Here is a 16,467-nt window from a genome sequence, read left to right as displayed (position 1 = left end):
GTTTACAGATCTACCTTGCTTCATCATCACAATAACACTACGCCTTTCCTCAGTTACTGAAAATGACTATGCACAAACACGTCATACTTCATAGTTAGATTCAAGCACACTCGCTTCTTAATATTAACACGTGTAAATAATCAAAGTGTTGTCGTTTTATAGGTAAACAAATGTACTTGTATAGGACAATTAGCAAGTATATTTTGACATATTTGGCTCAGGAGGACGATTAAGAGTAAAAGTAAGGATAAAAGGATAATAGAAAGGTGAAAATTTGCTGTAAACAGAGATAAAGTGTACGACGGTGTCAAATAGAGGTGAGGGGCCCTTCTTTTTGGGCGGTTAATGGGTCCAAAAATTCCCAGAGAGCAATGGAGTGAAAGCGGTACAGTGGGGTCCGAACAGAGGCCATCAATCTTAGACCAACCAAAATGCAGCCACCGAGGAAAAGCAACGGTGTATGATATTTTGACGGGAGCTGGGGGAGGCAAGGCCAAGCAAGGCAACATTAGGTTATTGAAAGAAAGCAACTACACCTGTGCACGCCTCCGCAGTAGTGTCTCCGCGGTAAACATGCATTTACATCTAACAAAACGACACCGCCCCCATGACCATTTCTTCTTCCACTTCAAACCTCTCCCTTCTTGTGTTTAGTTTCCATCTTCATCAAAGTGTATGAAGGTGCAATCCGATGTGGAAAAGTGTATGAAAACTCTGTTGAATCAAAGGTCTAATAATGGTTATAAGATGACTTTTTGAACAAGTATTATATTTTGTAACAAAACTTGTAGACAAAATTAGACGTCTTAATCGCAGGCATTGATTGGATGATTGGATACGAAATTGTAGTGGTCCATCTTTGCGTCCCCACCCATCAACACTTATCTCAACTTTTCATTTTACGCCTCTTTACACACCACTCTAAGTGCTTCTATTACCATCAATTCACATTTTATATCGATTTTCTCTTTTCTTTTCGTTCTAATAAAATATAATTTTGATGTTCGCGTACAATTGAGGCAAATTAGTTGAATAGATCGTATCCAATGTTATATGTTATTATGTGATTTAATAATTAAAAATTAAAAATAAAATAATATTTAATTATATAATAATATATTATTATTTATTTATAAAATTATATATATAGTATGATAAGTAACAAATTTACCATTTAAAATCTTTTAAAAAATTATTTTTTTTAATTTATTATCCATATATAATTATTTATTTTTTAATTAAAATTTATTAGGAAAATTAGAAATATAAGTTTTTTTTTTTTAATAAGAACTATTTTCCAATACAATCTTCAAATTTTGGAAACAATAAAATTATATCTTCAGACTAATAAAATTATGTCGATATATGAAACCATCATAGACACCTCGACTTGCTCATCTCTTTCAAATTCAAACCAAGGGAAGTAATCAATTATAGGTATTTTTGTTTGTCTTATCTTTCAGTATGACACAAAACACCATCCAATCTATCTTGGGCAAGGGTGATTAGAGGGACATCGATGCCAAATTCTTGACCTTCAACATCTTCTCATCTTCCATATAATCTAAGATAATCATTATGATTAATTATCTAGCGTTGACAAACAAGTTTTGAAAAATCGATAATGTCTCTAATTCATCAAAGTTTGGGTTGAAAATAGTGATTTGGCCGAAAAAAATAAGCCAAGGTAGAAATTAAATTAAAGTATGTACCTAATTTTATTGAATTATGAAAATGGCTAATGTAATACACTGAGTAGGTAACTAAACAATTATATAATTTGACTACAAATTGAGCACCATGTAATATTCCGGTCCAAACCAATTATAAGATTATATACACAATTCAAGTTTGCAGTGGGCGAATTCTGTATGGACCAAAAACTACATGATTCTAACTTATTTTATTTTTACAATACTCAGTTGATAAGTCAATGATCCCATACAAGTTGGCTCGGGTCGGTGGCTAGTTATTATAAATTATCCTTGAAATTTCATGGGACAAAAACTAATGAAGGTGACACAATCATGACCCTTGGAAGTTCCAAGTCATCACATCAACCTGCTCATAACAATGTGACCTCATGCCTGCAACCTGTATCTCTGCTATATGATTTTAAATACCAATAGTACCCAAGGTGTGACGTATTCTCAATCTGTCTTTCTACAAATTTCGAAACCGAAATATTCAAATTTTTATTAAAAATTTTAATTATAGTCTAAAAAGTGTAAATATCATTTAATAATAATTATTTAAAAAATAAAAAATTATTTCATTCATCATTTAATTTAAAAAATTAGTAATTTTTTTTATTCAAATACTCAAAAAGTTTACTTTAGAATTTTTTTTCTTTTTTTTTTGGGTCTTCCCACCCTTTTGGTGGTTTGCGTTCTCTCTCTCTATCTTTGATTTTATTATGTCAAAACCGAATTATGTTAGTGCCCCATTTGTTTTCAACAAAAAGAGTTACGAGAAGAGATAAAATAGACATAAGGGTTTAGGAGGAAAATACATATCTAGATGCTTACAAGAGTTTGCACTCTAAATTGGGAGCAACCAAAGTTGATGTCTAAATTGGGAGCAACTGAATGTCGTTTGGTTTGGCCAGTTTTGATGAAATGAAATCGAAGACGAAGAGAAAGAGAGTTAACCAATGCATAGGTGGGAAAATGAAGCCGGTTGATAGGATTACAAACACGAAAAAAGAGAAGAAAAAACTCTAAAAAGAAAAATAAATTTTTTAAATTTTTAAATAAAAAATTATTATTTTTTTAAACTAAAAAAAGAATGATATAAAATTTTAATTTTTAATATTTTTTTATTAAATAATAATTTTATCTTAGAGTTTCAAAATTTGGCGGACGAGAATGTGTGAATATACCAAAATCTTGAGTGGCAATAAATCCTTTGGACGATTACAAATATATTGCGGGGAGAAGGAACGCAAGATTTACTGTATTTATATATTATTTCACTTATATATAATAATAAAATGGTATAATTGGTCGTTATTATCATTGTATATCTGTTCAAGTTTTAAATTAAAAATCTTCAACTTTACCTTGATTAAATTAGAATTATATTTAAAATTTTGAACTCTAATCTTAACTTTTTTGTTTGGATTAACTCAACATAACTCAAATAGATCTAAAATGACTAATTATTTTCACTTTTTAAGATTTTTTTAATATTTTAATTTTTTCACTAACTTATCCCAAATAATACATAATATTATTTTTTATCTTATTTACAAATAGTGTTAAAATTATATATCAAAACCTTTAAAACAAGCTAAAACTCTTATTAACCAAATCTTATTTTTATTATTGAATAATATAAAAAATATTTAAATAAAAATTAAGAGTAATATCAATAATTATATCTATATAAAGATAAACTTATATGTAATAAAGATTTCAATTATTGATATTATCCTTCAAAGTTTTTGTAATTTATTTTTAAAAAATTATACTTCCCTAAATATTTAAGTTAGTGCATAGTAATTTGCGTTTTCATCTGTCAACCTTAATATTATTTAATTTAGTTTTATATCGTATTAAATAAATTTCATATATAAAAATTTAACTCTAATATAATTTTTTTATATTATTTTATTTTAAATTAACAAATAATATTGAAAGATATCAACTGTAATAAAAAAATATAAAATATTTTTATCTATTTAGTGAATATATATTGTAAAATTATAATATAAATATAACAACTTCTTTTCCATCTTCTCCTTCTTTTCCCTCCACTCACGCTTCCTTTCCACTGGGTCTCTTCACCTCCAAACTATCCAGTAATTCTCCATTTTGATAATGACCTTAACTCTCCTTCCGTCCAACAAAAACTGAAGAAGCCTGGATTAAATTAATACACCCAACCCCGCTTGCACTACCCTCTCTGTCTCTCTACTCTCCTACCAGAAGTCATGCTTGAGCCCCTTACGCCCGGTCCATTGTCACGCCTCTCCGCCATGAGCGCCACTTCCACCGCTTTCATCCCAACTACCTCGACCGCCTCGCCGTTGCCGCTGACAAATCTAAACACACCCTTTATGCCTATTTCATTATAAAGTACATGCCCTGCTCCAGCTACCTTCTTCCCATTTCAAGGTGTGAGGCTGCTGACGATGGCCCCACCAAGGCATTAAAGCTGTTCGACTCAGTGGTTTGTCGGGTCTGCAAATTTTCGGAGCTAGCAATTATGTCTGAATTGTAACCCGGCACGGTGACCTACCATGTTGTGTTAGATGCTCGAAAAAAATTAGTTTACTTGTGCAGGATTCTTGGGGACTTGAACTTTGATGACTCAAGTGAAAAATTTGCGTGCAAATGACAGAGATGATGTTGATTAACATTAACTTTATTAAGTCCAAGTTCTATTTTGGCTAAGTTGTACCATCCAGGAGCCATCTGGTCGGGTTAGTTTGCCTGTTGGAGAATGCTGCCATAAATATTGAAACTCTAAGAGGGGAAATAAAATTACTTAAAATTAATAAATTTTAATTATTTATAGATAAGTATTTAAAATTTAAAAAAATATTTAAAAAAATTAATAAAATAAAAAAAAGGTAAACTTTGGACTGGAATAAATCCTTCGCCCATATATTTATATTGAATAGTATGGAGCGTGGAGAGTCGAAGCAGAAGCAGAAGCAGAAGCAGTATGGATGGAAAAGTGCATAAAGTTAATAAATAAAAGGAAAATCCAGTGGAATTGGGAGTATTTATAAGGTAGTACCATCACTGCGACACCAACGATTTATGATTGGAAGAAATTCAAATCAAGTCGGTAGTGGAAGACAATTTGCTTACTAAATAAATCAATTAAATAGTTGAGGAGGAAGAAGGAGTCATGAAGATAATGATGAAAAGAGTTTAAAAAATTGTACTATAATTAATTAAAAATAAAATACTCAGACAGACACCCACTTGGTATGCATCATTCATCTACATGTCCCCTAATTAAACTTTATGCTATATTTTAGATAATATCATATATTGGATCTGGTCCACACGACCGAATATCCACGATAATTACTATTTTTGTTTTTTAATTTAGTTTTTAAATTTTCTATAAGTAGTGTGGAATTGAGGCTGAGCTATCATTCAACGATGGAGAAAAAATCTTCTGCAATTTCTCAAGTAAAACATGGAAGAATGTAAGTTTTTAAAATCTTATTTAAGTTAGTTTGTAGATAAGGAGATTTGAATCAAATCGAGTTTAAATTTATTTGAATTTAAATTTTTCTTGACTTTTATAAAATAAAATTTGAATTCACTTTGAAAGTGTTTAAGCTCTGCTTATTCAAAAGAAATTAAATTTAAAGTCGGTACAAGTTTAAACTTTAATTAAATTTTGAATTTGATTCAATATTAAAACAATATTATTTCGATATATATTAATCGAAATACATCATTTTAATCAATTTATCTCAAAATTTTTGAACTCGTAAGCGTTATAAACCAAAGTCAAGCTTTTAATTGGTTGACCCGTTTTTTAATAAAGAAATAATTTTTTAAATTATGTTTTCTAATTAAAAAATGTGTTAGGAAATTAAATTGTGATTAAAAAGAAAATAAACTTATTTATAATAAATGAGTTGAGTTCTTATGATTACTCTGACCAATGTGAGATCCAAAACTTGAGTTTAGTTTAACATTTCATTTTGTTTAATCTTTATTTATAGTGAGTGAAAGAAGTAAATGATTGTATTCTTTTAAATGTGAGATATTTTTGTACTTACATCTAACAGAACAGAATCATTCACTTCTTTCATTTATTATAAATAAATGTTTAATATCATATTTCAACTAAACTAAAATTTTGGTTATCTCATATATATGAGATTAATCTAAAGAATTCAACTCATTTTTTTAAATCTAAAATTTTCATATTTTATAAATATTTATAATATAAGAATAAATATTAATTAATTAATTTTTATTATTATGTAAATAGTGTGCAAGTCTGATTGGATCGGCTCATGGGCTTATTGGCTAGACCCATGACACAACCTGTTACACAAAAGGTCATGTTCTTCCGAACTGTGTCATTTTTTCGTGGGAAAAATGACCTTTTTCTACCCAAGTTTTAGTCAAATTTCAAAAGTATACCCACCACAGATTTAAAAAAAACATAAACACTCACACATGAACTAACTGTTATTAAAATTTTCAGTTAGAGACAAGAATAAAATCATCATTTTACCCTAAAACCCTAAAACTTTTAAAATTTATATTATTTTCTCTCTAAGTTTAGAAAACTAACAATTTCCTTCTATGATTAAACTTTGAAAAATTCACTTTTCTCCCTTTTTTAGGTTTCAACTCCGATTACTTAAGGAATATGACCGGTGATCGAGAAAAAGTGACAGTCTTATCCAATGAAGGATGATCCTTCATTGTCCAGATTAAGGTTGTCCTTTGTTGTTTTTTGTGGTCAAATCTGGAAGATAAGTGAAGAGTAACCGACCTTTCATTAGAATGTGGTGGTTGGAGATGAGAGACAAATCCTAGAGGTAAAATCTAAACTTTTTAAATTTTGAGAATGAGATAAAGTGTTAGTTTTTAAAACTTGAAAGAGAGGATGATATAAATTTTAAAATTTCAGGGTTTAAGGGTAAAATAACAACTTTATCTCTGTTTCTAACTAAAAATTTTGATAATAATTACCCTATAAATAGATTTATAAATTTTTTATCTATTATAATTATGATTTTAAGACTAAATTAAAATTTGGATGAAAAATAGCGTTTTCCCCTTTTTCGTGCCTTAGATTGAACCACCGGCCGGCCAGCACAACTGAAATGTCTAAAATAAATACAACAAATTATTATACTCACTCATTTGTAAAATCAAAGTTTTCAATAATTTTTTATTAAAATTAAAATTTTAATTTATTTGATTAATCAATTATAAGAGTGATTATTGAACTCAAAATTTGACTTAATCCGCTCTTAAAAACATAATTTAACTCAAGTGAGATTTTTTATTACGGATTGTCATTTTTAACTGTAACTTTGTTATAATTTTGTTTTTACATATCAATTTTGACTACTTTCCACGTTTGTATTTCGTTTCAGACAAAATTACCCTTGGTCAAGACAAAACTGAAATTGGTAACCAAACTGTATCTGCTCGTGTCCTGCAAAGATAACCACCCACACTATCAATTGCTATTATTACGGTTGGATTTAAACCGAGCTAAGCTCGAATTTGTTTGAGTTAAAATTCGATTCGATTTATATATAGTTGAGTTTAAATTCAAGTTTATGAAAGCTAAGTTCAAACTCAGTTTAAATTCGATTCTATTTATTTTTTATTATTAAAACGACATCGTTTTAATATATTTGATCAAAACGATGTCGTTTTGTATCAAAAATTTTAATTAAAAAATTTGGTGCATAGCTCGAGCTCGACCGAGCTCATGTAAGACTGGTTCGTTTCAAATTTATTCAAATCGAACTGAAACTCTAGCGTAAACGGGTTCAGTTTGAATCCAACCCTAATCATTTATAATTAGATATTGATTTCGTCCTATATGAATGTTGGGTCTCATCGCCATACAATCGAGATACAAATACTGGATAGATTAGATGCTATCAGGATTGCTAATTTGAAAGATCAAGATGTGAGCAAACTCTAGCTATTGATGTTGGACTCTTCAATTCAGCCCCATTAGTTTTCTCTTGTGACTTCTCACATTTGATTTAGTTCTAACATATTTGAGGGTGTATGTGGATATAAGGAATAAAAAATTACTCCAATCATTTATTTTTTATTATTAATATTAACTTATTTAATTTATTAAATAATAAAATATTATAATAATATTTTATTATTAAGTTGACGTGATAAATAATTAAAAGTAATTTTAAAAAATTATAATTTTGTTTAATTTATTCAGTACATATAAGTAAAATAATATTTCATTATTTTTTTATTATTATCAATTAAACACAATAATTATTTATACATACCAGTTCATCTAAACATATTATCAATTTATACCTATTGATTTTTAAGGGAATATATATTTGTACTAACATTTCAATTTTGATAATAAACAATTATTCGAAATAAATGCACTCAAAAAATTTTTTAATAAAATAATATTTTATTATTACAACCTATCAAATACAATAATTATTTATATATATTAATTTAATCCAATATAATATTGATTTATAATTAATAATATATTTTTATGATAATCTTTATTTTTTTAAAATAAAAGATTACTCAAACTATAGGCATTCTAAAGACTCAAAAAGCTTAAAAAAGGATTAGATTTGTGTAAGAAGCATAACATTGTACACATAATATAAGGGACCCAATTGTATATGTATAAAAACTTATGGTTTTTAAAAAAAAAATCAAGAAAGGTCAATCGACTCTCCTCAACCCAACCTCCCTCCGCCATTGCTAGTGTAGAAAAATCATTTTCAATAATAAAATTTTGCGAAGAATTATTTTCGAAATAGAATCCGTTATCAATAGTTTAATAATAATTTAATTGTATATATATATAAAAGATGTATTTAATAGAATTAATAATCAATTGCTGAGTTATTGCTTTGGCTTGTAAAAGACAACCGTAACAGAGTTCATGTTAGCCGTTATATTATATCGTATTACATTATAATTCTGGCAGCAAAGCTAGAATTCTGGCGGAATCCAATTTCAGCAACTATTACATTATAATCGTATTTCCTGAGTTCACGTTAGCCGTTTCTCAACATTTCATTTTGTATTTTTCTCAATTGATCATCGCCGATGAATATTATCATTTAATTATGTAATAAAATCATATGTATTATTTTGAATACACAAATAGATTGCCATCCTGTAATTAAATAATTTTGAATTAAAGATAAAGTAACACTCACTCACATTATGACGTATAAGTGTGTATCATTTGCATACAGAAAATGAATATGTATAATATTGCTTTTAATTATATATTATATATATTTTCAGAATAAAAGTGCCTCTAAACAACAAATGAATTCTCTAATATAATAATTAATCAAGTAAAACTACCCTAACTACTTATAACCAACATTGTTACATCGTCTTACCAGCAATTTCCAATCAATTAGTTTGAATTGCCCAACAATTTTTTTAAAACTAATTTCTCCCCAAAAATTTACTTTATTTAAAAAAAAAACTAATAATTAAGATAATCTTACTAGATTAGTTAGAAATGTATTTAACTAAACCAGCTTAGGCTATTGAGAATGCAGGAATCACTATGTAATCTGCTTTTTAAATGTTTCAGTATGCAGAATAAATAACAAAATAAGGCATAATTTATTATGAAATTAACATTATCTGAAATCAATAACACCTGTTCAGTTGTTCAGGCAATCATAAAGCTTATTCCTCACTAGAAAAACTCACCTGTAAAAGCTCATCTGTTTTTCTTATTTTGGGTTGAGGGTGGGGAATGGATCAATATACACGAGCTTTGGGTGGGAAGGACTCAATCTCATCATCTAATGTATTCATGTGAACTGGTCTGTAATCCAGTCGGACCTTCTCATTCTCCCAATATCTGCCAATCATATTTTGCATAACAATGAATGTTACTATAATTAAATTCATAAAAAGTAAAAAAAGGTAGGAGAAAAATGACTGGTTAAAATTTATCTGATTTAGCCAGCACAAGGCAGTACGGAATTTTATTGTATATTATAAATTTTCCATAGCCTAAACCTAAACCCAACACAATAATAATACCCAAATCCGACTGAATTTCTCAAGATTACTATCAAAAGCTCTAGTACATTAATTTTAGCTTTCCTGTTGCAGGTGAATTCTCTAAACTTTCTTCCCAAACCCACCTAGTTTCAGAATGAGTATGCTTGTACTTAACAACTTAATAAGCAGGAAAAATGAACTTCAAACTCCAACTGAAACAAATGGGTCCTTAACCACCCCAATCAATGCTTGAAATTTCAACAAATTAATCAACTTTTCCCTCTTAAAAGCAAGTAGAGGATAGTATCTTACCCCAAGGTGTGTTTCATCCAGTTTGCATCATCTCTTGTCTGCACAGCCACAGCAACAGCAACTAATTTTATTATACAGAATAACAATTGACACTCTACATTGTTAGACAACAAGAAACTAACTGACCGTAAAATCTTCACGTGCATGAGCTCCTCTGCTTTCTTTTCTGGCTTCAGCAGAATGCATGGTGATACATGCATTTATCAGAAGGTTCTCCAATTCTAAAGTCTCTATCAAGTCAGAGTTCCTAGCAATCAAAAGATCAATACCACAATGCAAATAAGTTACACTAAACCATCAACATTCTTATGCATAAAAAATGTTACCATATCAAACTACAATCCGTCAACTTAACGTCATGAAAACTCTCCCATGCTTTGTCAATCAATTGACAACCTGCAGAAGCAACACAGACATAAAGGGAATTAAAGAGTGTTTGTAAGGGATGATTGAAGGATTATGACACAAGTGGTAGGTTCAACCCATAAGCAATTAGGCAATAATTAGACTCAACTAAGCAAAAGAGGTCTAGTCTTCAAATTCATCTAACTTGGATGTTTATTCTCTCAATAAGCTGGATAAAAGAGTTATTAAGAGAGAGGTGTGGAGTGCACAAAAATCTCAAGGGAGAATGACAATTATTCCTCAAAGATACCTTCTTCTAGTGTATCCTGCGTACGGAACACAGCAGCATTATTCTGCATTACTCGTTGCATATTCAACCGAATTTTTGAAGTTGGGATTGAGCCTTTTGAATTTCTAATTTTGTCCAGCCAGGCAATGGTCTTCTCACCTGCATCTTTCTCCAATGGCTTTTGTTTGTCCCCTGCACAACAATGGTTAAAACATCCTTAATTGGTCATACAAATATCATCAATAATTATCTGCCACTTCTGGACATTAAACTTGCCTGGTCTCTGGATCTCTGCAACTCTATTAGCACAAGCTCGACCAAAAACAACAATGTCGAGAAGAGAATTTGCACCGAGTCGATTGGAACCATGAACTGATGCACAGGCAGCCTCACCAGCAGCCATTAGTCCCGGAACTACAGCATCTGGGTTGTTTCCTTTGATAGTAACCACCTGCAATACAAACAGCAGAATTATTATAAAATAAAAATCAAAACCACTGCTGATTTCTCAAATACATTAACAATGTAAATCCTTGAATTACTAAAGATTAGCAATTGAATCTTTATATTTAAAGTTAACTACTATATTAGCTCTACCATGAAAATTTAATAGAATAATAATCATACAAATTTGAAGTTTTAGCTTTTAGAAATAAACCAATATATGCTATTTTTCCTTTTCGATTATACCTCTCCATGGTGATTAGTGGGAATGCCACCCATATTATAATGCACAGTTGGTAAAACTGGAATGGGCTCCTTTGTAACATCAACTCCAGCAAAGATAGCTGCAGTTTCAGAGATACCAGGAAGCCTCTCCTTGAGTACTTCTGGGGGTAAGTGATTCAAGTGGAGATAGATATGATCCTTCAAAGGTCCTGTTGGATATTATCACCAAAATTATTCAAAAATACACAACGAAGATGTGGAAATTAGATATTGTTGAAAGTAGTTACTCCACCAAAATCAACAAAGTCATTTTAAATATAATTCTGCATGACATATAATTGTCTTGTCTGCATGAGGCATATCTGTTAACAGCAAAAATCAAACTATTTGTTGCATCACAGATACACAATTAATGACAGAATTGATTCAAGGAAACCAGACTAGGAATAGCTTGAACTTTCACAGTTCAGGAAAATGTAAAACGATATGACCAAAATTCATAGACTAAATCTATGGTATAATCAATGATTGATGCTCATTTTATCACAAATCCATTATTCAACTTCTCAAAGCATGCATTTTCCTGTAAACAGATGAGCACAGAAGATTGCCACTTTTGCCTTGAAGATTAAAATTTCATTTGATTCTAGAAGGGCCTCATACCTACACCACGACCTTCTCGGATTTCCATGGTCATGGATCTAGAAACAACATCTCTTGATGCAAGATCCTTGGCAGTAGGGGCATACCGTTCCATAAACCGTTCACCTTCACTGTTTCTTAGAATGCCACCTTCACCTCGGGATCCTACAGAAGATAAATCAGAAATGAACATCTGTCAATCTCAACTGAAAAAGAGCATTCGAATAAAAAAAACTCAGAAACATGAATATATTAACCTAAAACAAGATAGTATCTTGATATGAACTAGAAGCACCAACCTTCAGTAATGAGGCACCCAGCCCCATAAATGCCAGTAGGGTGAAACTGTACAAATTCCAAATCCTGAAGCAAAAATATACTCTAGATAAATATAATGGCAAGAAAACGAGTCTAAAGAGCCAACTTAAAGATCAGGAAGCGGCAAAACAAACCTGGAGGGGGAGCCCAGCACGTGCAACCATGGCATTGCCATCTCCTGTGCAAGTATGGGCAGAGGTTGCAGAAAAATAGGCTCTACCATATCCCTGAAAACAAAAACAAATGAATGATATAAAGATATTGCTTATCTGTAGTCAAATAAGCTTTGTTCACAAGTATAGTACCCCAGTGGCCAAAATTGTTGAAGCAGAACGGAACAGATGTAGTGTTCCATCCTCCATGTTTAATGCAATTACTCCTTGGCATGTACCTGTACAACACATATCAATGATAATCAATAATTCTTTAGTTATTCTTCACAATAATTGTTTAGTTATGCTTCTGCATTTTGGCTTAAGTGGCCAAACATTAATCCCTACAAACCAACAAGAAGAAGAAAAGATTTAATGATGAAAGTTTAAGTTGCTATGGTACTAACTTACCATCACTGCTCATCAATAGATCCAAAGCAAAATATTCCACAAAGAATTGTGTATTATGTTTCATAGCCTGACCATAGAGAGTATGCAATAAAGCATGACCAGTTCTGTCAGCAGCACATGCACAACGGTATGCCTGCCCACCTGTCATTATAACAACAACGAGAAATCCAAAGTTAAAAAGTTACCCATGCATATAATCTGAATTGATGATAGACATTCCAACTTCAAATTTTCCCATCTAACCTTTTCCAAAGTCAAGACTTTGACCACCAAAGGCACGCTGATATATTTTTCCATCTTCTGTTCGAGAAAATGGTAAACCATAATTTTCAAGCTCAATCACAGCTTTTGGTGCCTCCCTACACATATACTGAATGGCATCCTGATCACCTGTTCAAATATAATTCCCTTGCATGTTAATACCTGGCCAAAGTAATTAAAAGTAGTATTTGAACTGTAAAGCACCAGATGCACCCCAATGACTAGAAGAGGAGCATGTATCTGTACGTACAACAAGTCCTTAGCTTTTCACAGTATCTATATTGCTTCCTCCACTTAACAATTTTATATTTATAATTCAACAGCAAACCATCATGAAGGAACAGTACAACAAAAATATCATCTACTCTCTTTACCAAGAAGGAGCTAATAAAATGGGTAGAGTACAGATGAAGACATAAAAAACCCAGCAAAAACTATCTTCATTGTTTGAATGCTAAAACTTCCCGTGTCACCTAGCACATGCACAAGACATGAAGTTTTGACAATACACAGTTGACATACCTAACCAATCACTTCCCTTGACTGTGTCATACATGTGCCACCTCCAGTCATCTTCAGTCATGTTTCCCAATGCAGCATTTATACCACCCTGTATTAAGTTACCCGTCTCAATTAGGAAAAACCCAGCTAGTGACATGAAGATGATATCATCATGCTACATTTATGAAACTCTTTACACAAATATTACCAAAGTTGAAAGTTATGCAGCACATCTGAATCCCTAAACCAAATATCCAAGAACACAAACCAGATAAACAAATTATGTGATATTTGGGAAGAACAATGAGAACAATGGCTTAAAGAATTTCAAAACAAGAATAAGTTTGTCAGCAGGTTTAATTACTGTAGATATCACCCTACCAAAATGCATAATTAAACAAAGATCAATTGCAATAACAAATACTTGAAGATGCAAGTCAATGTCCACATAGAATGCCATCATTTGTAAATAGTTTAATGAGATAAAGGTATAAATCTTTCATATATGATGACGTACTTTTGAAAACCAAATAAGTTAATAAAAATCAACAAGCGAGTCTGAAGCGACATCAGTTGCATTGCAAAATCTTAAATGAATCTGGTATACCTGAGCTGCAACAGTGTGAGAACGAGTTGGGAACAGCTTGGTAATACAAGCAGTGTTGAAACCATGCTCTGAGAGACCTATGGCTGCTCTCAGGCCAGCACCACCAGCTCCTACAACAACAGCATCATATGCATGTTCCACTATGGTGTATCCCCCGCTCTGTCCCCAAAAACAAATGTAACCAATCATAAGACGTTAATGAAACTAACAATTTTTTTTTAAAATTTTTTGAAAATAAAATAAACCGAGATAATGATTGGAAAGAAAATGAAAATAATATGATCATCCAACAGAATCCATAACACATCATCCAGTAATCATGAATAAAATAAGGAGGAAATACATCAACTGAAACAAAACCCTAATATTGAGGTGAAAACTAAAGAGGGAGAGAAAAGCATACAGAATAAGAGGAGAAGAATCTGGAAATGTGAGACCTAACAGAATCATTGGAGATCGAACGTTTCAATTGAGAAGGTAAGCGAAGGCCACGAGAAACGCAGCGCCACATCTCTTCTGTCTTTTATTTTCTCGGTGGCAAGCTCGGAATAATTGATAGATCGCAGAGACAGAGCCTAGTAGTACGGGAGGCGAAGTTGAAAGCTCGTTAAGAAGAGAGGGATAATTTCAGCTTATTACCCTTCATATTGGTAGGTTGAAATAGATTTAAATTGAGTTAAGTTTCACCTCTGTTCGGTGTATATATAATAAAGTTTAAGTTTGAATTTAAATTTAATTTAATTAATTTTAAATTCGAAATTTTAATTATTTTATATTAAAAATTTTAATTTATAAATTTGATAAATAATTTAAATTTATGGTTAAACTTAAATTTGAACAGCCAGATAACAACCGAAATGCCAGCGTTATTGAGTTACTGAGTTATGATGGAATTGAACACGAGAGTGTAGAGCAAAATCGCGGTCGGGATGCTGGAAATACTAATTAGTCTTGTCGCGCGCGGCCAATAGCTTTATTGGTTTAAGCCAGGATAATATGGTAATTTCACTGATTCGTTTCACATGAACTGACCTTTCGCATAATTGTTGAGTTTGGTTGGTGCTAAAGATTACAATGATGCCACGTGGCAGAGTGCTCTGTAGGCCACGATATTTGCGGTGACTAGGAGTACGTGGCTTGAAACCCGTCACAGACAAGTAAAATAAGTTAATCCGGTAAATGTTTTTTAATAATGATATTCGGGAATTCGGGAGCAGGCAAGGTGTTTAATTTTTGAACCAACCAAAGTGTTTATGTTAATTTTTTGAATTGATTTAGAGTTGATAATTTTATAAGAACATAATTTATCAAAAGTTTTCAGATCTTTGTGCATAAATCCTTACAATAGGTATGATTACTATGATATCCCTATTCAAGATAAAACGATGACTTTCCATTTGATAGTCTTTGGAGATCCTGAGGTTGACTCCATGAAGCCCCCCAAAAATATCAAATGGACTTTGCTTTCGATACTTCGTTTGTTGGGCTTAGGGGAATCCTGCTTGGGCTGGAAATACTTTTAAGTGCATTATTGAATAACTGTTATTTTGCTATTATGTACAGACATGACCAACCATGCATACTGGTACACTTAGAAGACTATGTTTGGGCATACACTCCTTGTTCAAGTCACGGTCATGTACAATCGCGCACCATCATTTGATCCTACTATTTTTGCTAATTAAGTCTCTAAGCATCTACTTTTTGCGCCAAAACATTAGATAAACATCCAGGTCACAGATTCTCACAATACAAGTTATACATACTTTCACTATACTAGTTTGTTTACTAAAACATATCTCATATCATGGCTTGATTCATCCTGATCACTTATATGCATATGATGATGTAGTATAAATAAATGAAATCTATAATCACAACATAGTAGAAATCTCATCTAACAACTCAAAACCTAAGGTCATATTACTTACCTTTTCTCCGACAAAACAAGGTCTTCACGTGACTATGACAAAATTTTCAATGGCTTCTAATTTCTCTAGTAGCGCTTCAATGCTCTCACACCATTATTGCTCTCTCTAATACGAACAAATTTGACAAAGGCCAATAGCCTCGTCAACCTTGATCACCTCATTTTATTTTTTGTCATATAACGTCTTTTATGATCATACAATCTCTATGCACGATCGTATAAATAGTTTAATAACGAAGATCATGTCTCGCAATCATTAGAAACGTGCTTATTCAAAATTCAAACCCCATATACGATCATATATTTTCTTATGCACAAGC

The 16,467-nt window shown here is 31.3% G+C and overlaps 1 protein-coding gene across 1 annotated transcript; it reads right to left on the bottom strand.

Moving 5' to 3' along the window:
* Positions 1–9,301: 9,301 nt before the first annotated feature.
* Positions 9,302–14,886, bottom strand: LOC123212425 (succinate dehydrogenase [ubiquinone] flavoprotein subunit, mitochondrial-like). Its single transcript, XM_044631888.1, has 16 exons — positions 14,621–14,886; positions 14,218–14,376; positions 13,632–13,719; positions 13,092–13,238; positions 12,849–12,989; positions 12,591–12,676; positions 12,420–12,512; positions 12,267–12,330; positions 11,989–12,132; positions 11,347–11,534; positions 10,933–11,107; positions 10,678–10,848; positions 10,349–10,418; positions 10,149–10,269; positions 10,023–10,060; positions 9,302–9,564 (listed from the first exon to the last, which is right to left on the bottom strand). The coding sequence occupies exons 1-16, from the start codon at positions 14,726–14,728 to the stop codon at positions 9,462–9,464; spliced, it is 1,896 nt and encodes a 631-aa protein (XP_044487823.1). The 5' UTR covers positions 14,729–14,886; the 3' UTR covers positions 9,302–9,461.
* Between the last annotated feature and the right edge of the window lie 1,581 nt (positions 14,887–16,467).

This window comes from Mangifera indica, chromosome 1 (assembly GCF_011075055.1).
Source record: "Mangifera indica cultivar Alphonso chromosome 1, CATAS_Mindica_2.1, whole genome shotgun sequence".
Taxonomy (NCBI): Eukaryota; Viridiplantae; Streptophyta; class Magnoliopsida; order Sapindales; family Anacardiaceae; genus Mangifera; species Mangifera indica.
This window is presented reverse-complemented; position numbering and strand designations above follow the sequence as displayed.